Genomic DNA, 27,503 nt, shown 5'->3' on the forward strand with positions numbered 1-27,503 from the left:
TAGAAAACCCTATACACTATGAAAAGCCCTACACACTGTGGCAAGCCCTACATACTATATAAAAAAGTTTCAGGTTCATTCAGAAACAAGTAAATAAATGGGAGACAGTTTTGAAGATGTGACCTGATTTCAGTTTCACAAAGAATATTCTCGTGAAACACAGTTTTGGATTAGAAAGAAACAAGAAATGATACTCTTGTCAAAGGTCACAAATGAAAAGACTTTGTCCTACAGGTGAAAATAACACATTAGGTAAATGAGAGCAGAAGCTAGACAGACATGTACTCTGAAGATGCTGGAGAGATGGGACCTGCCTACACTGTTACTTTACATACAGCAAATTAGTGCCAAGAAATAGTTCAACACATGCAGACAATCAATGAGACAAAAAAAAAATCATAAAAAGCGCCAGCTTCAGCTTAAAGCAGTATTTATTATAGAAAAGAAACATGATGCTTAATATGTAAACTATGAAATATTTATTCAAATGTCCATTTGAAGTATTTTCAAGTAAAAATATACAAACACAGACATATAGAGAAGCAGCTAGAAGCATTAACAAGTGGCCAGCTCCGCAAATGAAATGTAATTCAACAATGCAAATTTTTGTGACATCATACTGCACCAATGCATCCATACAAAAAGATGAACAAGAATTCCCATCGGGAAGTACATTTGTTCCACTGTGCTTTTCCAGTCCTACAAATAGCGCACAAATACCATCGAGCAATGAGTTTGTTGCAGCAGCACTCTCCCAAGAGGGAGCTCACTTCGCTGTGGAACCTGCTTTATCTCACACATCACATGTTTGTACACTCGTGCCAAGGAATTCAAAGATACATCTCTATGCTGTGCTCACAACTCACCACTCAGCATCTGTGTATCAAAACCACCTTGCCCTTTTAAGTATTCACCATTTGTACAAAATACAGCCATCACCTTCCCCAAGGTTCAACATCGCAATGCCATGGTAAAGAACTTAGCCAGACGTGAGGAACGCAGAGAACACAGGGTACCATTTTTGTCTAGGCAGTGTGTTTCCAATCCTGTATCGAGATCACCAGAACAAAGGTGCCATGCTCCTACATGGAGAATGTTCTAAGGTCATCAGAAACACAGTCTAGATCCAACACAGAGCTTAGCAAGTTTGTAAAATATATCTGGAGCACAGATCAAAGGACAGTTGTGAAGGTAGTCATAAGATTAAACTGACTACCACTGGGCTAAAGTGATTCCACCAGAACCAGTTAATGATGCTTGCAGAAGAATGTAAGCAAAGCTAAGTACATTTACATAAAGCTCCTGATACATTACTATCAACATACCAGCACACCTATGAATTTTTCTACTCGTAGATGTAAAAAGCAAAAACATTAGTAGGCTAAATATTTAGATAAAACTTACAAACTCACATTTTAATGAAGTACATACAGATATGTTAAAATAAAGATGATTGATTGGACTGAGTTCTGAATTAATAACTAAAATCTTCCTTTCCCAGTGCATGACTACCATGTAATTCTCACTACACAGTAAGAATTACATGCTATGAAATTCAGGGTTCAAGTCTTACCAGAGAGGGAAGACAAATCAAGTTCTCCCAGCATCCTGCACAGCATTAGTGAGACATTTAACTACCTCGTTTGTTTTGTTTTGTTTTGTTTTGTTTTGTTTTGTTTTGTTTTGTTTTATCTTGTACAGCCCAAATAGAAAACATACCGGATACTTATCGTTGCAAAATTCCCACTTGTTGAAAACTACTGACCCTCATTACCATTGTACTGAAACGCACTAACAGAAACAGAAATTCAGGGTCCATGCCTGTGTCTAAAATATGCAAGCTTTGAAGTAAAGTATATACTCTGGTTGCTGCTGATTCTAGAAGCTTCCTAAGGGCAAAACTCTCTGAACAAACATAATACCAAGAAGAACCTAGTTAAAATTTTGGTTGCATTTTTTTTTCTACAGCAGCAGTAATGAAATTCTCAGATAAAACTATTGTCTGACAAGTTTCTCCAAGAAGTGGTTAGGTTGCTCAGAATCATAAAAGAATTTTGGTGGCTTGTGAAGTAGTCGCTGTGATATACATCCAGACATATAGAAAAATATAGGTATTATGACACAGAATGTTTTGGTCTTAGATTAAAAAAAAATGCTAGGGACTAGTATCTGAAATCATTAGAATACTAAGCTATTTAATGTAAATTTTCCTGCTATAAACTTTCATTCATTACAAATAATGTTTTTCTTTTATTTACTCAAAGTACTCTTCTACTCTAAGATAACATTATATTATTTAGTAAGTAGAGTGACAGAGAGATTATAGGCATAGAATAATTCCTAAATTCTTTGAAACAAGATCCTTCCAATTTTACAAGTAGGAACCTGCAGTGTCTTGTCTCCTGGTAGGATATGACTGTAGATCTGAGTCTATGGTTATTAAGGGTCATTAGTAAGAGTAAGGTGTGACCACAAGCAACCCACTTATCCATCCAAAGACCTAACACATTTTCCCACAAGATGCTGTGAAAACCCCATCACACAAAGTGCTCAGAACCCAGTTATCGCTGTGAAAGAGATAACTGAGCATTAGTCTTCGCTTTCTCTCCCCTGCCTTCAACACTGCTTTTAGTGGCTTCATCAAGAGGTAGTAAGGACATAGCAAGCAGGTCCTCTAAACAGTAATCTATTCACTCTAAAAATCTGTAGTGTGTATGCGAGTGTGTGTTGGGGGCGGGGGAGGGGGGAAGTGTGCTTCCTTTTGAATTGCCTCTGCCAGCCACATGGCTCTCAGATGCATAATGAGTAACTGGGTCTTTGAAAGTATTGCCTATAAAATTGTGCAGGTGGGGACTGACACCACAAAAGAACCTCTGATCGAAACAGACTGAAATACACACACCAAGTAGCAGGGAGTTGTCTGCAGGCTGAAACCACCCTCCTCTGCATTTCAAGTCAACTGGAAATAAGGAAGAGAAGGGAGGAACAGATCTTTTCACTAAGAAAAATCTTAGGAAGTGAGTCTTTCTATAGCTACCATCTTGAAGGCATTAATATCGAAAACTGAGATAGAGCGAACTGTTATTTTATGTAAATAGAACAGAAATGATAAAGGAAAGAAACAAGCAACAGTGTCATCATAAGTTGATAAAGAAGGACATGGCCTCATAAAATGAACAGGTGAGCTTCCTATGTGCCCATAACATGTGCATTTGCACCAGTTACGTGACATGATAGGGACAGATCATTTATTTTTAGATACCAAATAATTGGAAAATTCAATAAAATAAAGGATTGTTTGTAAAATTGGCTATTAAATCATCTACTTTAAAGTATAATATTAGCAATCGGAGGCCTACCTAGAGGTCACACTTTCCAGCTGTCAAATATATTGAAAATGAACTTTTGAAATACTGTTTGTGGGGAAATTTAGGTAAACTACATATGCAGGCAATCATTCTTCTATCCATATATAATGTAAACAGAAGCTATGCAAATGACTTGCTACCTTCTCTATAATCTCCTTGCCATTACACAGTGCCATGACCTAATTCTCAGCTTGAATGATTAGGGACATAAGAGATCACCTGCATTCTATCAGCACCAACACAGAGTGCATCAGGAAGCCAATGATATTCAAATAAAATAAAGTTTCTTGAGTCATCTCCATTGAAATCTCAAATGTATTTCTCTCTAAAAATAAGGAAAGAAAAAAAAACTACAAATAAAACCTCATTCATTTCTTTTCTATTATTCATGACTTAACCCAGTTGACATCACTGACTTCTGTATCACATAGAACTTATGAGACAGCCACTAGTGGTTTTTATGTGTATATTTTAATTAACATAGAATTTATATATTTAACATGTGTTTTACAAATATCCTATGATTACTTCTAATGGGAAGATAATGGGGACTACTTTTACCTTATTCACAAAGAAAATATAGATATTACAGTGTCCAAAGTCTATGTACTTTTCCTTGTTTCTAAAAGTTTTTCACATACATTTAATAGATACGAGTATTTTGTCTGCATGGATATATGTGCACTATGTGCATGCCTGTACATACAAGAGGACACTGGGTCCCCTGGAACTGTAGTTACCTATGGTGATAGCTGCCATATGTATTCTCTGTAAAGGTGTTAAGTGTTCTTCGAAGCCAAGCCACCTCTTTAGCCCCAATCCCTGGTCTTTTAAAAATATAAAATCTTTGCAAGTGAGTGCTAGGGATGGGGTCTTGGAAGGAGCTTAGGTGCATTGGAGGCACCCAAATGCCTGTCTCATTAGCTTCTCAGGGTGTTCATTTACATTCAAGAGACAAGCATTAAAATTTCCCTTCTTTGTGGCATGATGGTAAAATGTGGTAGGGACCTTGGGTTGTCTTTTCACACCTCAGTTATCAGATATTAAAAAAAGGGAGAGAAGCAGGCTTTCTTAGCATCCCATTCACCTATAAATTGAGATGAAACAGGGAGTTCCCAAAGGCTGATCTCAACTTACTATGACGTCTAGTAAAGAGTTGTACTCATGGTAACCATCTGTTGCTGTTCAAATGGCAATTAAGAAAACAATCTAAGCAGACACACGTAAGGCAATCTGAAAAGCAGAATGTTCCTATATGCATGTTTTAGTGTTATAGTATCTGCAGAGCACAGAGAAATAACCCTATCAGCTGTCCTGATCCTGTACCTGCAGGGCTGGGGAGAAAATATGCACAGACTGTGGGTGGACACTCATGACCTCACAAATGGACCTGGACCCAGCCATGCTTACTAAGAGAAATGTTCAATCTCCTGATAAAAGACAAGAGCAGGACCTGTTGTCTGCTGAGCAGAGCCAACCATTTCCAAGAGCCACTTAAAATCAAAGGAGAGAATCTACTGCTTTAAAGAAGAGATAAAGAAGTGCTATAAGAATATCAGTCAATGGAAATACTTATAATCATGCAAGGAGAATAAAATTGCATCTAAGCATTGGAAATCTTTATGAGATGCTTTAAAAGTTACATGTCAGGTGCTTTGTATACTAAACAAAGAATATTTGAAAATAGAGTATTGTATATTTTAAACTGTTTGGGCTGCATTTAGCTTGGTGTTGTAATACTCAAATCATGGTTTTATATAAACATTCGAATATGTACATCAGCACAAACATTGACCCATGTAATTGCATGTGTATATACATATATAAATCTAAAATATGAGAAACATTTACTTTGTATAAAAACACATATTACAAGTGTGGAGGAGTATTCCTGAATTTAAAACCTGTTTTATGGCCTCATTGCGTTACTTATGTCGACTCTTAGTTGTCGGGAATGGTAATCGAGACCCAGTGTCTGCTTCTCTCTCTCACCCTCACCCTCTAAGCAATTGATATCATGCGTGAGTGCATCTCCATCCATGTTGTCCAGGCTGGTGTCCAGATCAGCAATGCCTACTGGAAGCTCTACTGCCTGGTACATGGCATCCAGCCTGATGGCCAGATGCCAAGTGACAAGACCATTGGGGGAGGAAATGACTCCTTCAACACCTTCTTCAGTGAGACAGGAGATGACAAGCATGTGCGTCAGGCAGTGTTCATAGACCTGGAACCCACAGTCATCAATGAAGTTCTCACTGACACCTACTGCCAGCTCTTCCACCCTGAGCAGCTCATCACAGGCAAGGAGGATGCTGCCAATAACTATGCCCGTGGCCGCTACACCACTGGCAAGGAGGTCATTGACCTTGTCCTGGACAGGATTCATAAGCTGGCTGACCAGTGCACGGATCTCCAGGGCTTCTTGGTTTTCCACAGCTTTGGTGGGGGAACTGGCTCTGTCTTCACCTCCCTGCTGATGGAGTGTCTCTCCGTTGATTATGGGCCCTGAATGTTGATCTGACAGAATTCCAGACCAACCTGGTACCCTACCCTCGTATCCACTTCCCTCTGGCCACTTATGCCCCTGTCATCTCTGCTGAGAAAGCCTACCATGAGCAGCTTTCTGTAGCAGAGATCACCAATGCCTGCTTTGAGCCAGCCAACCAGATGGTGAAATATGACCCTTGCCATGGTAAATACATGGCTTGCTGCCTGCTGTACCGTGGTTATGTGGGTCCCAAATAGTCAATGCTGCCATTGCCACCATCAAGACCAAGCACAGCATCCAGTTTATAGATTGGTGCCCCACTGGCTTCAAGGTTGGCATTAACTACCAGCCTCCCACTGTGGTACTTGGTGGTGACCTGGCCAATGCCCAGTTCAGGATAATTTTTTAAAACATTGTGGTTTTACGTGGTCAGAATATAAGAGATGAAATTAACTGTGACTATGCTGAGCATTTAATTTTTGGATGTTAGAAAAATATTTTGAAAATCCCACCATTGCATTAATTCCATTTGAATATGGCTACTGTTTTCTAACTCTGATTTAACATATGTAGCTAGCTGAACAACCGTACTGAAGACTCTCCTTCAATGGGTTTGGTCACATCTCCCTCTTTTGCAAATTGAATTATAACTAAAGTGAAGAAATGACTGAAACAGCCTAGATTTTCACGAAGCAGTGGCATTTCGTTCATAGTTTTTATGTAAATCTGCACTTTTCCTAATTGATCCAGATAGTTTTAACCAGAGGCATATTTTAACAGAACTGTAAAGAGAATGCACACACTGTCAAAAACTCATCACCAGGTGAAAACAGCCACAAAGTAAAAGTGAGTAATTACTAACACTGCATATAAATGGGGCTCATAAAGAGAAAGCCTGATACTTGGAGATTTATGGGCAATGTCTCCCATGCTGATGTTGTACTGTGATGAGGAAAACATTTTTGTCCACCAAGAAGTAAATTATCAAAGAGGTGGTTCACCAATGGATAGCATACCAAACTGTACACATTTTCAGGAAAAAAACAAACCACAATGAATGCACAGTGATGTTGCAAACACCGAGCTTCCTCACAATGAGCTATGATGAAGTTAACCTAACAAGTTCTCAATGATTTTAGTACAAACATAGTTCCTAGGATTGTGTCATGAATACTAACCCCTGGAAATACTTATTTTATGCATTTAGGAAAATTAGGGTGTATGTGTATTTCAATGGTAGAGTGCTTGTCTGGCTTTTGTAAAGCCCTGAATTTGATCTCAAGCTACACACACACACACACACACACACACACACACACACACACACACACACACACACACTCACACACACTACTCCCTCATCTTTTGTTCTGATGCTCTGAGTATAAGCCATTGAAAGATAAGTGACAGCCATGTTGATCACTAAGGGAAAAGAGTCCAATGTCAATATCAAAGTCATTCTACCTTCTTTGCTACAATAATGACATTTTTTTCCAGAAAAATAAAAAACAAAATACTTTCACAGTATAGATGTCCCCAGTAGGTAAAGCTATGTTTATAGACCTCATATATACAGAAACCATTTTGGTCTTCTGTTCAAGGTTCTCAGTCATGATAAGAAACGTGGTAGAGGAATGATAGCCCAGGTACCAAAGCCCTTAGGTTTTTTTTCCTTTCCCCCCAGCAGATAGGCACTAGACTCAAGAACTGTGAGCTTGCCTCACTGTATGACTTGCATATTAGCTTGCTACAAATACATGGAGTTACCAGTAAGTTGCTCAGAAATTAATTTGAATACGCTAGAGGATATGAATAGAGATAACTGATTCCTTTAGTCCATCATCAACGTTGTGTTTTCTTGAAATAAAAATCCATTTTGTATCTCAATCCTGGGCAGATGGCCAAGCTTTTGATGCATTAAGTTCATAATTCTTTAGAGTCTTCTGGTACAACTTCTAGTATAATCTGTAATGTTCTGGTTATTCTGTCTATAAAGAAATAAGGAGAAATTAAAATGCATGAAAATCACAGTGGCATAAAAATAGCAAAATGTGAATTATTTGGGGATGAATACTGAGAAGACACAGCTCCCTTCTTCACGGAGCACTTCCGAGAATTATTTACTTCATTACAATCCTATCATCCTCAATTAGTTGACTTGTCACTACTACAACATCCCATGATGCTTTCTCAGTAAGAATATATTAATATTTTGTATTCAAATAAGAAAATTTATTTATGAACCAGGAGGCTGAAAATATTTTGAGACAATGGAACCAAGATATAAATAAATGTTTACAAATATTCTTCATGTTCATGTTCAGCTCAAAATGGGTTTGTTCTTTTTTTTTTTTTTTTTTTTTTTTTTTTTACATAGGGGATAACAACCAAGTTCTCAGAACAGTCAGGAGGAGAATAGTATTTCCAGTGTCTAATCTGTAGTACTGTTCAGCAAATTATCTTAATTATCAAGACCTAGTCTGTCTCATGAGTAGAATGAGAAACTTGGACTAATTTGGGTCACTAAGGTCTGGTCCTTGGACCAATTACATTAAACACTCTCCACAATTCAGATTTTGCTTCAAGTCAAGGTCTCAGTCTCTTAAAGGTTTAACCCAGCAAGAGGTAACTCGAATGGACACCAAAATATAATAACCCCTGGCTTGTATTACTTTTAAGAATATGTTCTGACCACAGAGCTAGGGGGCTGGGCTTGGGGGTGATGGTTTTACGGACATTCTTGTTTTCTTGTTGTCATCAGTCCCCATAGAACATCTTCCAAAGTCTCCTGATCTTAAAGGAGCCTATGTGGCATCCTCTCCAAGGTTCCAGACCCAAATCATTTCCCCTCCAGACACTTTTCTCTTCTCTGATGACTTCTTATTCTAACAAGCCCTTGCACGCGATGTTTAACTACGTTTTTAAAAGCTATTTTTATCCTTTGTTCTCTGCTTCTTGTGGTGTTGCTAAATGTCCCTCCTTTGAACACTTGGCCCCCATCTGTTTGTTGGTGCTGTTTAGGAAGACTGTGTAAGGTGTACGGGTACAGCCTCACTGGGGAATGCAGGTTAAGAGGGCAGGTTTGGAGACTTTATGGCCCAGCCTTACTTCCTATAAAACCTCTCCTTGGTTTCTGCTCCCTTGCTGAAGACAGTGGACCAGACACCCGGGAAACCCCAGCAGTTGTGCCTTCTATGCCAGGATGGGCTGTCATCACCCAAACTATGAACCAAAAATCCTTCCTCCCTTAGACTGCCTCTTGCCTGGTATGTTGTTGCAGAACAAAGAAAAGTAACAAACAAATACAGTAATAATCACTGAGGGAGTTTGCCTGGGGACATCCCATGGGTTTTTTTCTTTGGAGGCGGGATGTTTTGTTTTTTGCTTGTTTTTAACCCTACGTTTATTTAGAGAGGTCTCATGTACAGTAATGTCAAATGTTATACCTTACATATTTCTTAAATAAGTTGTATTTTATACAGTCCAATCTGCCATGAAAGCAACAATCAAACCCCATATTTGCAGAGAAGAATATGGTAAAATTGTCAGACAGACAGACAGAGACACAGAGAGAGAGGGAGAACAAGCAATGGGGTTAAAGAAACAAGGCCTCAAGCCCCTGTTAGCCCTGCTCAAACTCCTGCATAACCTCCTAAACTAATCTCTCCATCCTGTCTTCTCACTTGGTCCTCCACTCCTGACATCAAAGCTCTTTCCTACTGCTTTGCCTTAATGTAGGTCTCTATATGCTGCCTTGTTAGATCTCTTGCTCCCTGATGTGGGAACTTTGCATCCATTCCAGACAACAGTAGCAACTGGGATGGCCCTGTGTCCTTCTGAAAGCACAGTTTCCATTCTTCTCTCAGCAGAGCAAGAGCAAGACCAAGACCCAGAGTGGGTGGTTCAGCCTAGCCAGCCCTGTTGACATATTCTCCCCAGCTCTCCCTTTGGGGTCCTAGTGGTGCCGTAACGTTTATCATGATGGAGTGCTCAGATAGGCATTTGGCCTGAGGTACATATTGGTTTCCCCACTTTTCCTCCTAAGCTGACCTACAACAGTGGGGCTGGCACAGGTGCTCAATGGAACCAAGGAAGCATCTAGAAACACTACAGAACACGTGACTTTTGGAGTGCTATGTATCCATACTCACAGTAAGGTTAGTGGCCATACAATAACAAATCTCTATTACTGCCTTTTCAAATAAAGATAAGCTGATGACCTACAGTTGGAGTTTTCCATAACTACAACCTACAGAACCTTACAGCCAGTCAGTGATTTCGGTTTCCATGTTTCATCCTTGTTACTCTTAAAGGAAACCAGGGCTACAACTGACTTTGCACAATCTCATCCACACATACGCCTGGGATCCGCAGAGGATCAACAGCCAGGATTGAGCTAGCCTGGGAAGCAGTGCAAAGCTATCCTGCCCCAGAAATTATATTAAAAATAACAGTATGTTCTCTTAAAGGGGGGAGGAGGTGAATGGTTTTGTATTTATTTATATATATCTATATTCATATTTTTAATGGGACATCTTCTGAGCCCCTAAGAAATCTATAGGTGAACTTAATGAATTAAAATGGTCATCTCTAACCTTCAGGACAGTTTGTAAATGCATTCACCAGCTTTTGGTGGACTGTTCCCAATGAAGCCACCTTGAAAGGCTTTAGGCAGCATAGGCTCTTAGGCTCTCGAATTGCAAGCTTGCTGTCCACAAAGATGGATTACAGGCATTCTGTTCATGGTGGCCAGAGTAAATCCCCCCCCCCCTTTACAACCAAAAATAAGGCTGCCTCTATATCTCTCCCTGAGCAAGAGGGACTGACTGCCAGTCATCCTAATGGCTCTTAGCTGCAATAGGGTTGGGTAGATAAGGAGAGGCTACCAAGTTCAATGGCTGCTGCTAGCCCTGGCGTGGGTTTCCTGGGTCTAGTATTCTGTGTATCCAAACATATCAGGGTGAACCTGCACACTTTTCCTCCTCTAAGAAGCTTGTCTGTTTGTAAATAAGTGAATAATATAAATATATAATATATAGATATAATATTACATATAATTTGTACTATAATTTGTATTACAAGATATATATTACAATTATATAAATTATAATATGTAATACAAATATATGTAATATAGATAAATATGTGTATAAATACATTTATATCATAATATAAATATAAGTAACTAAAGGTCTGCCCCATTGTTACAGAGGAGAAAGCTTTCTGCATATCTGACTACCCCCTTAAGAGAGTGCTTTCTTCTAGCTTTGGAGATGCTATCACATAAAAAAGTGGTTCAATACTGGCATCCTGTGGCCAGAGACATTCATCAGATCTTTTAAAATCTCACTTCCTTAGGCTCAGAACACTCCCTGACTGTGCCAACTAGCCTGTCCAGTATCTGTGCACTAGAATGATGTCTAGTTACAACTTCTGGAAATAGATGTTCCCAGGATTAATCTATTCACACATACTAAGGTTAAAGAAGAGATAAAACATAAAAACTAGAGAATTTCACCGGGCAAAACAACATGATATTAAACTATTGAACCAACTGCTCTGGGCAAGGCTCGCCTGCCTCCAAGCTCACGTGGAGTTTTCTCTCTAACACAAAGTGTGTCTTTGGGGAAGGGTTGGGCACTACTATAGGACTCTCTGGTTTCATCTGTGTGTTTTGTTTTGGCCAAAGGCTAAGAAAATACTTGCTTCTGCAGCAATAAATATTATGAATTTTCTTTATCTTACTACAAGAACACTGCCTGAGAGGAAAATCAAACAGAATTACAAGGACTGCTGTTTTCCCCCACTTCCTTTCAAGGCGTCTATAAAGATAAAGAGCGGCGATGATCACAGTTTAAAGCAGAGCACTCTGCCCTGTTGCTGGTAAGAGTTAACAGTGTCCCGAGAACCAACCACCACCCTGGGTTTCCTCCATAGCAGTTCCTTCCACAAATGGCTAATGCAGCAGCCTTGAAGATACTCAGACCATCATCAGAGGAGAAAACACAGCAAAACCTCTAAAATTACCCAAGCACAGAAGGGCAATGAAGAAAAAGATCATGTTTGAAAATGTCTGATCTGAATTGACAGAGCAGCCTGGAGCCTGAGTTTGTGAGTGAGAGGAAAGACCAGCTAGAACTGGCTGACTGCACAGGGAAAGAAAGAAAGCCTTCTAGTGGGGACAACAAGAAGAACTTTCGCTTTGTTCTCCTCTGCCCCACCCATCTCAAAGGCTGCTGGCTCCTCTAGGCCTCCGGCTTTCTGTCACGCATGCTCAAGACCTCTTTAAATGTTTTAGTCTGATATTTTGTCATAGGACGAGGATCTATTGCAGTAAATTTTTATTGGATATTTCCTTTATTTACATTTCAAATGTTATTCCTTTTCCCGGTCGCCCATCCCAAAACCCCCTATCCCACCCCCACCCCCGTGTTTCTATGAGGGTGTTCCCCCACCCACGTACCCACTCCTGCTTATGCTGGGGCATCGAGCCTTCATAGGACCAAGGGCCTCTTCTCCCATTGATGTCCAATGAGACCATCCTCTGCTACATATGCAGAATTTTGATGTTCAGCAAATGTGCAATATGGACAATGGCTTCTACTACGTAAATGGTTGTTGGGAGAATATGCTCACACATGTGCAAACATAGAGAAACCACACAAGAAAGCTGCTACTCTTGGCTTGGTGGTGGTGGTGGTTGTTGTTGTTGTTGTCGTCGTTGTTGTTACTGAAAACCTCTTCCTAACGAGGTAGTATTAGAGCCATGATGTTTAAGACATTTGCTACCTTCCACCTCACTCCCCAACAAACCTTACATCATTGGTCAACTTAATGCTAGCATAGCCACTAGACTTTGTTCAACCAAAGAACACAATCATGATGTCACTAAGGGATTCAGAAAAGCAGTGGGCAGCACTGAAAAACTTCTACCTAAAGAAGCTATTCTTTCTCTAAAACTCCAGTGACGACGACCACCAGAATGAAATACCCAGAAGGGCTGCACTCTGCATGCCTTTCCTGTCTCTCTCTTCATGCTGCAGTTACAATGCAGTCATTTAGTTTAACTGACCGTTGTGCCACTAGTAGCTTTATTCTCTAAGAGATGCATATTAGCCATGTACAGCTTTATGGGTTTTCTACAACACAGTATCTAGCCGGGGCCAAGATGCTTAAAAGACTTACCTGATAATCGTCTGAACCACTTGGGTTTCTTGTCCCATACAATGAAGAGATAATATGCAGGGACCCCAGTCAAGGTGATAAGAAAACCGACCCCGGTGCTGAATGGGTCCGAGTAAAGAGAGAGGACAACCATGAAGAGGCAGGTGAAGGAAAATAGTGCCGGGATGAAGAGAGGCACCTGAAACACAACCAAAAGAAAACAGCTTCACGCCTGCGCAGTCCACCGGGGTAGAGGGCGTCAGTCACATGACCGGGTCATCGCAGAGCAGGTCAGTATAATTTCTTAACTTGTTTTAGAACATGTGAACCAAGTCTTGAGCTAAGAAATTTTGTTTCCTAGCGGATGGTCTATTCAAATTTCTTTTCTAGGAAAGTATCAACATGATTTACATTTTTCATCTTAGGAGATTGGTTCTTTGATAATCACAATTAGAACCCACGGAGTCAAGAGCGCCAGTGGCTTTGCTACATGTTAAAACCTTTCAGTGAATATTGATTTCCTGTTGAGAGTCACAATAAGACCCGAATGGGAATGAAACGGGCCAACTCCTAGTCAACAGCTAATAAAGATGCTGCGAGCATGTGGCAACCGATACAATTAGAGTCAAATCCTGATAACATGACTGGCAGCATTATCTGTGCTAAGTCTTAAAAGCAAATAAATAGTGAGATCACACCGACCCACGGACGTCTGAGACCGATGGATGACAAGGCTGCTCTCCAGCCCTGCCAAAGGAAAGCGCCAGGTAGAGGAACTGGTTATCTACTCTGTGGTGAGCTTTCCCTTTGGTATCTCAACCTTCCTAATGCTACAACCTTTTAATACAGTTTCATATGTGGTGACACCCCCCAACCATAAATTATTTTCATTGCTACTTTGTAACTGTAATTTTTATACCATCATCAATCATAATGTAAATATCAGTGTTGTCAGTGGTCTTAAGCAACCCTGTGAAAGGGTCATTTGAACCCCAAGGGGCCGCAACCCACTTGTGAAGAGTTGCTGCTTTAGAGTATATAGCAGAAAAAAACACCACAATGTTAACAAGTTACAACAAGGACTCAAATACCTAGTCTGTAAAGCAGCACTCTTGGCCGAGTTTTAACTAATGAAATTCTCTTTCTTTCACAGCCCAGCTGTTCGCAATCAGTTAGTACGAAGACAGGGGTATGCCATGCTCTGGACTTACCCAAGCCATGCATGAAAACCCAATGTGAAAAGTATCTTTTAACACTGTCTGCTCTCCACAGATAAAATCTGTGACAAGTTCACTCTATCATACCTAAACACGCATGTCATTTCCCCAAGTGAAGTGCAACAGAGGAGGTTCCCCCAGCAAGAGTTAAATATCATATTCCGCAGGCCCCTACCCTACCCAACCTGCCCATGCCCATCATCAAGTTATGACAAAAGGAGGCCTAGGTGTTAGGAGAGAGATTTATGTAAACCCATCAAGATGGCCGAGGTTACCTTGAAAGGACGATGCATATCTGGGCGTTTGTATCGAAGATAAATCAGTCCTGCGACTGCCAGCCCCATAAAAAGCCACCTGGCAAAACTGAGGAAATTTAGAAGACTATAGAGGTCTCCGGAGAAGAGCATCACCATCGTCAGAGGATGCTGGGGTGGAGAAGGAGGAGAGACAACGTAAGCAAAGGGACTAAGAGGGAACAGGTAACAACAGTCAATAGCCTCACTTCACACTGTAAGTCCCATCCATTAGTTACTCATAATGCTACCATCCTGACCAAAGCCTGGATCCCACAAACTTCTTTTCCATATTCTGTTCTTATGCTGCAACAAAGCCTCCTTTGGAGGATGCTGTCAGGAGCCCCATTTCAGCCAGAATTTTGTAAGAATTTGCTGTTTCGTTCCTTTGTCGGTTCCCTTTTCCTTGGAAAGGAGACAACGTATTTTATGTTGTTTTGCTTTTGTGTGGAACGGTGTCTGTCCATCTCGACACAGGTGCACATGTGTATAAATGCAGGGATATTTGTAAATGCATGTGGAAGCCAGAAGACAATTTCTACCTTGGGAGACAGGGTCTCTCATTGGCCTAGATTGGCCATGCAGGCTAGGCTGACTGGCCAGTGAACTCTGGGGAGCCTCCTGTCTCTGCCTACCAAGCACTGGGATTATGAATGCAAGTTACTATGCCACTATTGGTTCTGAGGGACTAAACTCAAGTTCTCGTGCTTGCAAGACTAGCAGCGTGTATAGGTACACCTTACTTGAGACACTATGTTTTCAAAGAATAAAAAAGAAAAAAAAATCCAATCACTCAAAATCATGCAGAATCAATTAGAAAATTTCCAATCATAAATATTAAATGTAGATAACTGGGGAACTCTAAGAAAGCTCTGAAGTGATTTATGAAGTGCTCTTGGGACCCACACACAGGCAACGACCATGTAACGGTGAATCTCTTAGCTCCTGAACGCACAGCATTGACCTCTTCCTACTCCAGGTCAGTTCTCCCCTTGTGCTGACTGCATGTGACCCTCAAGACCAGGAAAGAATAAACATAGAGAAGAAGAACATCAGAGCAGGACTCTGCAGCTGATAAAAGCCAAGGACAGCATGAACGATAGCAGAGGCGTCACACGCAAGCCGTCTTCATGGAATAATACATCCTGTTCCCACAAGTGACGTTAGCTTCCAGACTGTGCACAGAGTGCACAAAAGAAATTTCAAGGAAACATTCTGAAAGAAATTAAATGCATGGAGAAGGAAAAAAAAAATCCAGGGTCCCCTTGACAGCAGATTCTGGTTAAGAAAAAAAAATGTTACTAAAATCAGAGGGGGGGGGGATGACTATAGCATTGCTGATGGGTATTTGAGGGCTCTTACACCTTTTGTATCCCACATTTCACAAATATTGTCCCCATCCTAGAGAATTCCACAGTTTGCATTTAGGGGTTTTCTTTCTTCTAAGGTTTGCTCTCACAGGTCTCAGTTACTCTTGGAGAACCATTTCTCTGCTTGGTGTTTTATCATCTATGCTTTGAATTACGTTGTATGGCAGGAGCCAGGAGGAGACAATGGATAATTTTTGCACAGTCTGCTTTCAGCTGAACTCTGAGTCTGGAGTTTAGATTGTAACCTTGTGGGTTTTTCTTTTTCTTTCCTTTGAGGTTCTCGGCCAAGGAGAGAAACCACAGCCTTCATTTCCCTTCACACCTTACAAATTTCTGCAAAGGTGAAACGGAACTAAGGTGGGTCATATCCCAGGGCATCCAATACACATCAAAAGCACGCCATGGAAGCAAGCCATTGCAACATCTCTGGCCTCCCAGAAAATGATACATGGAGCACCAACTGAGTGGTGAATCGGGATGTCAGGTTTATTCCCTCCTTCCTAACCGTTTTGTGAGGTTGTATCTACATTACTTGTTAATATGCATTACCAAAACAATAACAGCTGGCAGAGGAGTGTGCTTGTGGACATGAATCATAGAGAGGATTTCCGGAAGGTGCCCTTCTCGAGATGCGACGTAGAATAACCTGCGGGGAGAAAAACGGTGAAGTTGACTATAGAATCAATCATTCAAATGGGTAACATTCTTAAATCCCCGAAGCAATATGGACGAATCTTCCTCATGCTAGGCATCTTGACATTTCTTATCTGGTCATTTGAGTTGTGCTTTGGAAACAAAGGGCAGATTTCATCATAAGTCTCTTTTCAGGACATACAGTGTCTGGGAAATATCTTATATCACTCCGAGGAAAAACAATAGCAATATTGCACTGAGTGGAGTTCTCCCTATACTTGAGTAGCTGCTGGCAAATTCAGTGCTAGATTGCTAGTGTCAGTCCAAGCTAGCACTCATTCAGTGCACAGGTACACACATGTACATGCATGTTGTGTTAACATTTCTCTAATTTAAACTGTAACATAGACCAAAAAAAAAAAAAAAAAAAAAAAGATTTTTTTGTGCCATCTAACTAAGGAAAAAAAATGGTTACCGATGGTGGAGTGGTGATTTCTGCTTTCAATTTTACTCTTTTTCGTGGCACCTTCAGGAAAACAAAAGACTTTATCGCTAGAAATAAAGGCCGTTATAAGACCCTGTAGACTCACTCTTTTTAAAAATGCAGCATGCCTGGCTCAGAGTGGGCTATGTGTAGACACGCAGCGCCCTCTACTGGACAGAATGAAACCTGCTTCACTGGAATCTACGAGGAACTCGCATATCCCTTTAAAAACAACAGGTTCGGAGGAACTATTGCTTTTCTCTTTAAAAGTTATCCTTATCACATCCAATCTCTAAAACAAAAATGTGTTTCTGAAAATACATGAACTCCCTCACCTGGAGACAGCGAACACACCACCGTTCATGGAGCCGAAGCAGGAGAGGGCAACAAAGATCGGGACTGCTAATGAGAATTTTCCCAGCAGCCGCTCAGAGAAGGTCTGAGGAAGGAAAGAACGGAACAAATTAATGCTTTCCCCGAAAGTGGAATAAAATGAAACAATTTAGGCCAAACTTGCTCTTTGACTTTCTATTAGCCTGGTGCTACGTGAATGTTTTATAATCCTTCTTTTTCGTTAGGGTCAAACTGACTCCACAAGACAATCACCAGCAGCGGGTACCACGGCATTCCTTGTCTCAGACCTGTGGGCAAAGGTCTAAGCAGTCGCCTTCTCTGTCCCTCCAAAGCAACGATCCGTTTACTGACTCTTTATCAACTATCGCCTCCGATAAGAGGAAGGGGCTCAGTTCGGAAATTCTACATTTAGAGACAGAAATTGTTCTGCACAATCCCAGAAAGCCACCTTTGTATGAAGAGGTATAGATACACACTGGCGAGTGTTTCGGGTACTTGTTTCACATACCAACCTCAGTTCGGGAGGATAAATCAAAACAATAGACAAGTTGACCATTTCATCACAGGAGTGAGCCACTCTGGAGGTTCTTTACCGGGTAAGCCCTACCAGCTGAACCTGTTTATGGAGTCAGCCCTCCCCCACCCTAGGAGGCCATCATTTCCTTCCAGGGTTTCCTGTAAAAGGCTAGAACAAAATTCCAATCCTGACAAGCGACAGAAACTATAAATAAATGAAATAAATGGTAGACAAAGTTCTAAGCTTTCCTCCTAGGCTGTCATGGGGGTAGTCTTGCACATTTGTATAAAGGATGCTGTTTGTTGTTGTTGTTGTTGTTAATATAAGATTTTTTTTTCATTGTCCTTGATGCAGCTGGTGTTATGCAATTAGCAGACCCCATTATGCTTTCCACAAATTAGTGCTGCCCTTTGCCTAGAAACGTGAGGCAACCGACCAGACACCGGAAGCTTTGTCCATTTCACTGCCTGACAGCACTGCAGTGGACAAAGCCCTCAGACACTGGTTCACAGGACAGGAGTTAACCGTTCCCTGTGGGTGTTGCTGATAGGAAGTGATACCATGTGAAAAGGAACTGCCCCTTGGTGGATGGGAGTGTCACTGCATGTTGTTAAGTTTTCACCCTTCCTGGCTTTGAGTTAATGAGTGAATTCTTTCGAGTTAAAATTCTGAACAAACCCATATTAACATTTTACTCCAGTTGTTGCTCTGATGGGTGAGCGGGGAGTGAGTGTGTGGGTGGAAGAGCACACTCATAGAGACAAAGGGGAGGGGGAATGGGATGGGGGCGTTGTGGAGAGAGACCAGGAAGGGAGACAACTTTTGAAATGTAAATAAATAAAATAACCAATAAAAAAAAGATATATCAGAAAAAAAAATCTGAACAAACACAAGTATGTGTTTCAGAAAAAGCAGTCTCATGACATGGTCTTTGGAAACAAATATAGTCCTGGTGTCAAATAAATTTGTGGAAATGCTTTGGAATTATATGCACGTAGCTCTTAGGAGTTACAATGCACACTGGCATCTTCAAGTATTATAGGAACACCTCTTTAACATTTAATTGCCTAGCTGTTCCCAAATTTATAAACACCCCAACGTTGCTGTTCCGAGGTCATGCTACAAATAGATCAATAGTCATGGTCCTCCTGAAATTCCTAGAATGATACTTTGGGGAGAGGATTCAAGTGGACATTTGAAAAGTTTCTAACCAGAAATGAGAAGAGTGGGTAATACTTTGCACACTAAAACTTGCACCGATTTGCATTCAGCAACTCCACCTGTCCTTAGAAACATGTTGGGAAGATATTCCCTCTCTGTAAGACAGCCTTGATGGAGTTTTAGGCAGCTTTATATAAAAATGCTTTTTAGGGGATTTAAAAGAAAATACCAAGGAAAACAGAGGTTTTGGCAGAGGTTAGCTGTATGTTATGACACATACTAAAGTAAGGTGTGCTCTAAATCTTTAAAATATTATCATTCAGGCCAAGAAAAGATTACCAACTTCAAAACCCTTTCTCCTGGAAGAAACCACGATCAAACTGTACCAGCTCATTAACCCGAATTCAAAGAGTCACGACTGTAATGTAGACCACCACCAGAGCAGCGCCATAGCGCTGGACTGCAGACTTACCACCGCCACGGCGCTGGACTGCAGCAGCTCCTCCGCACTGATGGTGGTAAAATAGGCCACGTTTGTCAGTACGTAGCCCACTGTGATGATAGCCATGGAGATGCAGATTGCAAGGGGGATGGTTCTGAAAGACACAAAGACATCACATGTGGGTCATCCCGCATTCTCTGCTACCAAAGCATACAGAAGACTAGCTGCAGGGATGGATGTCGCCACACCAGCCATAACTGAGGGCTTTGTTGGCACATGGAGGAACATTTTATCAGAACAGAGTACCCTTGCAACTTAATGAGATTCCGGGGGGAGGGGGGAGGAGGCATTCTGTATCACTTGGGTTTTTCGAGACAGGGTTTAGCCCTGGCTGTCCTGGAACTCACTTTGTAGACCAGGCTGGCCTTGAACTCAGAAATCTGCCTGCCTCTGCCTCCTGAGTGCTGGGATTAAAGGCGTGCGCCACCACGCCTGGCTGGTCTATCCCGTTCTTTACACCACAACTGTTACTGCCACACCATCCTCACAATCACCTGGAAGGCTTGTTAAATAAAGCACGGGCCACCTAGCCCCTCCCTGGGTTTCTGATTTAATGGGATCAGCATCACTTCTGGGCACCTATGTGATCCTGATGCTGTTGACCTGAGGACCGCACGCCTTTCCACTATGAATCCACCCACCGCACCGACAGCTTTTTAAAAGGGAGTCCTTCAATACCGAATGGCAGAGAAGCATCTGAAGAAATGTTCAACATCCTTAATCATCAGGGAAATGCAAATCAAAACAACCCTGAGATTCACACCAGTCAGAATGGCTAAGATCAAAAATTCAGGTGACAGCAGAAGCTGGCGTGGATGTGGAGAAAGAGAAACACTCCTCCATTGTTGGTGGGATCGCAAGCTTGTACAACCACTCTGGAAATCAGTCTGGTGGTTCCTCAGAAAATTGGACATAGTACTACAGGAGGATCCCACAATACCTCTCCTGGGCATATATCCAGAAGATGTTCCAACTGGTAAGAAGGGCACATGCTCCACTATGTTCATAGCAGCCTTACTTATAATAGCCAGAAACTGGAAAGAACCCAGATGCCCCTCAACAGAGGAATGGATATGGAAAATGTGGTACATTTACACAATAGAGTACTAATCAGCTATTAAAAAGAATGAATTTATGAAATTCCTAGGCAAATGGATGGACCTGGAGGGCATCATCCTGAGTGAGGTAACACAATCACAAAGGAACTCACATGATATGTACTCACTGATAAGTGGATATTAGCCCAGAAACTTAGGATACCAAAGATATAGGATACAATTTGCTAAACGCATGAAACTCAAGAAGAACGAAGACCAAAGTGTGGACACTTTGCCCCTTCTTATAATTGGGAACAAAGCACCCATGGAAGGAGTTACAGAGACAAAGTTTGGAGCTGTGATGAAAGGATGGACCATCTAGAGACTGCCATATCTGGGGATCCATCCCATAATCATCTTCCAAACGCTGACACCATTGCATACACTAGCAAGATTTTGCTGAAAGGACCCAGATAGAGCTGTCTCGTGTGAGACTATGCCGGGGCCTAGCAAACACAGAAGTGGATGTTCACAGTCAGCTATTGGATGGATCACAGGTCCCCCCAATGGAGGAGCTAGAGAAAGTACCCAAGGAGCTAAAGGGATCTGCAATCCTATAGGTGGAACAACAATATGAACTACCCAGTACCCCCCAGAGCTCGTGTCTCTTGCTGCATATGTATCAGAAGTTGGTGTAGTTGGCCATCAGTGGAAAGAGAGGCCCATTGGTGGTGCAAACTTTATCTGCCTCAGTACAGGGGAACGCCAGGGCCAAGAAGTGGGAGTTGGTGGGTAGGGGAACGTGTGGGGGACTTTTGGGATAGCATTGGAAATGTACATGAAATAAATACCCAAATAAATAAATAAATAAAGGGAGTCCTCCAAAGCATTGTTCACACTCAGGGTTTTCCCCTGCGGTGGATTGTGGTGCAAACAAGTAAGTTCAGAGTTTTGGAAGCAAGAGGGTGGGCTGTAGCCATCTTCATAAAATGACGGCAATAAGAATTTTGTATGTAAGAGAAGTGTTCACAATAATGACTGTGCAGGGCCCTGCTGTGAGTTCAAAGGACTCTCAAGATCACGAGCATCTAATAAAGCAGCCGTGCAGATAATCCCATGAAATTAGAGGTGACATGCTGTGAAGTATGGACGACTGGACAGTGCTGACACTGTGTGGCCTCAAGAAGTACCCAGCACAAATGCAATCTTATGTCTTCATTTAATGCAGCGGGAAAGCCAGGAAGCTACTGACCCTCATAATTTGATTCCATGTTACAGATACACATTACTTGCTTAACATAATCGCCTCTTCAGACCCTTTCTAGTTCAGGCAACTTAAACCCTCAACTCCCTTCACTAAAGCTGGCCATATATATTTTTTTTTTTTGTAAAGCCATCCTGTTTATCAGCCCTCATAGAGGCTTCACCCTGCAGGGTGCCACTAATGAAGACCTCAATATAATTTCTTCCAAGATGAAAATGCAGTACAGAACCAGGAGGGGAAAGTCATGGCCAACCTCCCTTGCCAAGCTAGATGTGTTTAACACACTAAGTTCCAGCTCATTATACTGAATAGCAATATCCCCTGCTGAGAACAGGCTAAACCAGGCAGTCAGCAACTGCCATTCATTATGCTGCTTGCAGCCTGACACTTGCCCTGATCCCCAAAGCCTTCAGCCTTGACCTCTAAATCCTGGCATCAGAACATGAAAGCAGCAGATGTTCTCTATCCCCAGTGTGAAGAGGGTCCTGTGGAATTTCCCTGTGAGCACTAGAACAGACCTTGCTAGCCGTAATTGATATGTGCTAAATTTAAATCAAAAGAAAAAAAAAGTCACCAAGACAATGAAATACAAGGCAGTGGAACAATTAAAGATGAATTCTATGTCTCTGGGACGCATGACAAAGCAGAGGGGTAAGAAGGAAGACTGAGGCTTGCCCATTCTTAGCCAGTTCACTGAATTATTTTGAACTTGGGATCTTTCCGCCTGCATAGTAGCCCCACCTGGAGAGTACGCACTTTCTGTAAAGAAAGATGGATACACAGAGAAAGGGTAAAACAGACCCTCCATTTCTTTCAAGCACACGGTTGACTAAGGTATGTCAAGGTTCTATTAATAAAAGCTGAATTGGCCTTGCTCAGCACAGTGTGATGACTAACTTGAGCAAGAAAAAAAAATAATAATAAAAGTAAGATCACACTATATAATTCTGAAAAAAATAACAGAGAAATGCATGTGAAACTTGAGAGTATGGTCCTCCAGCATAGAACTGAGCCTCCTCCCCCTAGCCCTTGAAGCCAGCCTCCATGCCTTTCTTGGGTTGAGTGGGCCTCAATGGGGCTTTCAGTATCTTAGCAGAGGGCAGGCTTAGCCAACGTAGCCTTCTAGGTTAGCCCTGCTTTCTCACTGTGCCACTACCAAACAAAGCAACAGCTGGTCCAGCCATTGGGCTGCTCCGCCCACCACCACCGCCCCGCCCCCCCCCCCCCCCACACACACACACACAATGTTCTGTTAAGCATTTTACATATCTGCCTCACTTTATCCTTGGAAAATCCTGTGAGCTGGAAATATAAGCGCTGTTTTATTTATGAAGGAATGAAGTCTTTGGGGTTTAAGCACCTGTCCAAGGATACCCATGCTGGAAAGTAGAAGCGGGATTTGGATGTGTGCATGACCTAACTTGAAATCAAGGCATTTTAATCCTGAAGCATATACGGCTTCCTGAGCTCTACTAATGTTTGTGAAAATTAAACCGTAGAATATTAAGTAAGCTAGCTGAAAAGGTTTTATCAAGAGTACATTTCTCACAGGTTTGCTGGAAATGGAGGGAAAAAAATTCAGAGATTTTATTTTTTTTAGCACGTTTCTGTAGAGCCCAATTGGTAATGCCAGGAGAATGGTCTCATCATTTATTATTATTGTTGTTGTTGTTGTTGTTTAAAAGGAAAATGTTCACTTGATGAATTTCTCCAGATGTGTCTGTATATAAAAGGGAGAAGCATCAGTGTGCTTGTCAAATAAGTTGTAATGAGTTATTAAGAAAAGTGCTTTGATAGCTCTCTGGGGGGGGGGGGGGTAATCGCAGCACCTGAAATAAGAGTACAAAAAGAGAAAGGTTGTGATCCGGAGCACACTATACCGTGATTCTCTCTAATTAGTTCAAACAAAGCCACAGGAACTGGAGACACTGTGGCTCCAGAGTCACTAGCATTGCTGACTGTCCTCAGGTTCCTTTCCACTTTGTGGGAAGGGGTGGGGGTGGGGCAGATTTTTGTGGTTGCCTTGGCATAAATAACATCCTTCACAAAGGCGAGCAGCTGACCTGATCGGGGCTGGGCACCGTGTGGTTAAGTCCTGGTTACAAGTATCAAAGCACAAGAACCTCCGGGTGAGCCGATAAAAGCTATTAGGCCACATCAGAGCGATCTTCCTGGAGGCTTTAGATGCAGAGGGCAGATAAGCGTGGTTAGAAACCCAAGAGGAAGGCCAGCAGCACAGGAAACGAAATTGATTAGAGGAAAGAGAGGAGAGGCCGTGGGTATATCAAAGCTTCTAAATTACTGAGAGTTGGCCATCAGTCCTAAACAGCAGCTTCAGCGTTGTGGTAAGTTTGAACAGCGCGCATCCGTAAGCCCTCCGCTCTCTCGGGTATTCGAACATGTCAATGATGAACAAAACACAAGTCTACTGAGAAGAGTTCCTTCATCCTCAAGAGCCTTCCACCATCTCGTCTGCTTTTTTCCGATCAACGGGCAATAAGTATGTGTACCTGATATTTTTATTAGTTGAAAATTGTCGTCAAAATCATCTTAGTCTCCCCACTGCTTAATTTAAATTGGCATCTCTAGCCAGGCCCACACACCCAGGAGAATGTTTCATTCTTTGAGGCTACTGACCTGGAACTCTGAAATGACTGCTTGGGAGCTCCTTTCCATTTCTGGTTGTTATGGGTGATGGCTCACTTTTCAAAGGTGATGGGTAGAGATTTCCTCTTTTAGAAATCTGTATAGCCTCCAGTCCCCCCCACCCGCCCCCGCCCAACAAAGACCATTGATATTGAAGTGGAAGTGTGGCATTTCAGATCTATGTGGAATGATACATAAAAATAAATAAAATTCACAACTGTAAGAGTTAACTTCTATATTCTTCTGGGCAGAGAAGCCAAGGCTCACAGAGTTCAGTGACATGGAACAAGGTCACAGAAGCAGTGCGTGGAGAGCTGGAAGCCAAACCCAGCCCTCTTGGTGCTTCGAACTCCCAGAGCAACATTTGTGCCAATGATATCTGGTGCTTAGTGATAAATTTTATGTCAACTTCAAGGTCCATAGATACATATGTTTTATATAACTGTTACATCACATGCCTGTGTCTGTGACTTCGAACCGACTGTCACCCACCACACGTGGAGAAGCTCTTAAGTATGTTGTGCTTAAGCTCCAGGGAGAGTTTCCAGGAGTTCAATTTAACCAGGAGCTATTGCTGTAAAATCAGAGTGAGTAAACCTCGCTTGACGCTTTAGCAGGTCAAAGAAACATCAAAGTTAAGGAAGTTTTGATTCTCAGATAACCAGAGTAGTGCCCTGATCACTTGAATTTAGGATGGTCCAAGGTTGTTTCATAACATGAACAAAGTCTTCCAAGACTGTTATGAATCAAGTCTGCTATCTCTGCTACAAGGACCTAGAACTCAGTGTCCTCGAGGGATGCGCTCTTCTGTTTGAGTTGTATAGCTGGACATGATGGCAAACAATTCAGTCATTTAAAAAACAAACAAACATAAAAAACAAAAACAAAAAATCCACCCACCTACTCTCCCATGCTCTGGAACCTTCTACGTGGTTCATGTTTCAACTCTCTATTTAATATTTCAATACATAAATTTGGCATTCACCAAAAGAAATTTTTAAAAAATCATGAATGATCAAAAAGAGCAAAAAAATAGCAATGCTTTTATGTGAAATAAATAACTCGTGTTTCTCAAGGATGTTTAAAAGTCTGATGAAAAAGTGGGAAATGGGAGACTTGGCTCTTATGTAGTTAAATGCGGCAATGCTTTATTGCAATATAAAGTATTTATAATCATATTAAATACCTTCCAATTCTAACTATTTATTTTAGAGACATACTTGTTTCAGATTTTCTGTATACTGACCCTGCAGGGACTTTCAAAGATTTATATGATTTTTTTTTCACAGATTTAACCAAGAAATAATTCAAACATTATTACCTCTCTCATTTAGACTCACCAACTTACTTTTTGTAGAGTTGTCATATATTTTATTATCACTGCTATTAATTTTTTAAATTCTTCAGACTTTAGTTGTGTATTATAGATCAAATGTTAATGAGTTTAAAAAGCTTTATGTGCACATCTTACTCACATGTTCTGAGTCTTAGTCATAGCAATATCTTAAGCAACCCCTCAATGTTGGACTGCCTAATATGTCTACGTACTTCCTCACACTCTTAGCAAGGGGGGGGGGCAATTATAACTGTCATTGACAATTTCCCAATGTTTGAGTTCATATGCATCTCCTACTTTTTGTTTTCAGTGATTTTTACCTCGTTAATATTTAGTGTAGTATGGCTACATCTCTAGTTATCCATTAAGCACGGGAATGGGCTTTTAAAAGATAAAAAAGAAACACGTTTGGGTAGATGTAGCAAACTACTGAGAAGATGCAATTTGACAGTTAAAAGGAAAAAAAACTTATCAGGAAGAAAATACCAGATGAGCCTGCTTAACGTCCTTAAAGGATTCATGTTCACGCCTAATGACCATTCTGGGTCACAGTTGAACACACCGACACAAGAAGCACATTGTGACAAAAGAACAGACAAAGATGCCAAGGAGTTCTAGCCTATGTGTCCCCGACTGCTTGTGGAGCGTGGGGACACTGGATGTAGTTGTGCTGAGACACTCCAAAGCCAGTCATTATCTCATCTGAGCCTCACTGTTCGTTCTCTGCATCCACAGAAGAAGTCCATAAACAGAAAGAAAAGACAGAGACCTGGAAGGAGACCTGAGGCATTAACAGGCAAGGATTAAGACTGGAAGGCCACAAGAGGCTCAGGAGAAAGAACACATATGGGAATGTATAATGGGGAGGACAGAAAAAGAACAAAGAAAGGAGGATATAAAGGATCAAGTTTCCCCCCAAACCTCATAGAACAAATGAAGGAAAATGCAAACTTATGCCTCGAAAATACAGGGTAATAAGCAATCACAAACATAAATATAAGCATTTTATCCCGTAAATACTTTATTTCTTGCCTACTCCCAGAATAAATTCATGACTAAATAAAATTATACAGCAAAGTGTAGAGTGAGCATAAATTTTCATTTGCTTCCACTTTATACAATCTCAAAAACTTTGCATTATGTGCATCTCATTTTTCCTCATTTTCTGAAGATTTAGTGTGTGTCCTCTGGATGCATTATAGTTATCTATATTTATCGTGAACAAACACAAGCATATTTTAGGCAAGTTCTAGTTTATAAAGACAAAACTGGCTTTAAATTAAATGCTTGCAATTAAATCATAGGATGAAATATCTTAATAGTAATAAATTAAATTCCACAGTAGTGGCTAGTTCTTATTTTTGCTATGATGTACATATAATATTTCCCCTTAAAATTCCATTAGTTTCCTCATGATTTGAGGCAAAGTGCCTTGAGGTTTCCATGAAGTACTTTTTACCATGGTGTTACTCAAAGTCAGATTTATGGACAGGGCACGTAACTACCCACTAGTTTGTGTTCCTCTTTCAAAACTGCATTATTACTGATAAGTAGCTAGCCAGAAGAGAGCCCCCAGGCTTCCTCATGTGTAGGAAGGAATGCAACTCATTTGGGTTTGAGTGGATGAATGAGTTAGAAGCTGAGATGGCTTATTGCCCTAGTCGAGATC

General features: G+C 41.2%; 1 protein-coding gene across 5 annotated transcripts in view; it reads right to left on the minus strand.

Annotated features, from left to right (window-relative positions):
- Positions 1-413: 413 nt before the first annotated feature.
- Positions 414-27,503, minus strand: part of Slc7a11 (solute carrier family 7 (cationic amino acid transporter, y+ system), member 11) — a 134,152-nt gene continuing 107,062 nt past the window's right edge. For all 5 annotated transcript variants that reach the window (XM_006500778.3, XM_006500777.3, XM_017319590.2 and 2 more), the window contains 6 exons: positions 19,522-19,645; positions 17,353-17,456; positions 16,450-16,546; positions 14,513-14,662; positions 13,042-13,219; positions 414-7,844 (listed from right to left, as the gene is read on the minus strand). In XM_006500778.3, the coding sequence (XP_006500841.1) occupies positions 7,780-7,844; positions 13,042-13,219; positions 14,513-14,662; positions 16,450-16,546; positions 17,353-17,456; positions 19,522-19,645 (718 nt within the window). In that variant the 3' untranslated portion in view covers positions 414-7,779. The remainder of the gene's footprint in view (positions 7,845-13,041; positions 13,220-14,512; positions 14,663-16,449; positions 16,547-17,352; positions 17,457-19,521; positions 19,646-27,503) is intronic.

Source organism: Mus musculus, chromosome 3 (assembly GCF_000001635.26).
Source record: "Mus musculus strain C57BL/6J chromosome 3, GRCm38.p6 C57BL/6J".
Lineage (NCBI taxonomy): Eukaryota > Metazoa > Chordata > Mammalia > Rodentia > Muridae > Mus > Mus musculus.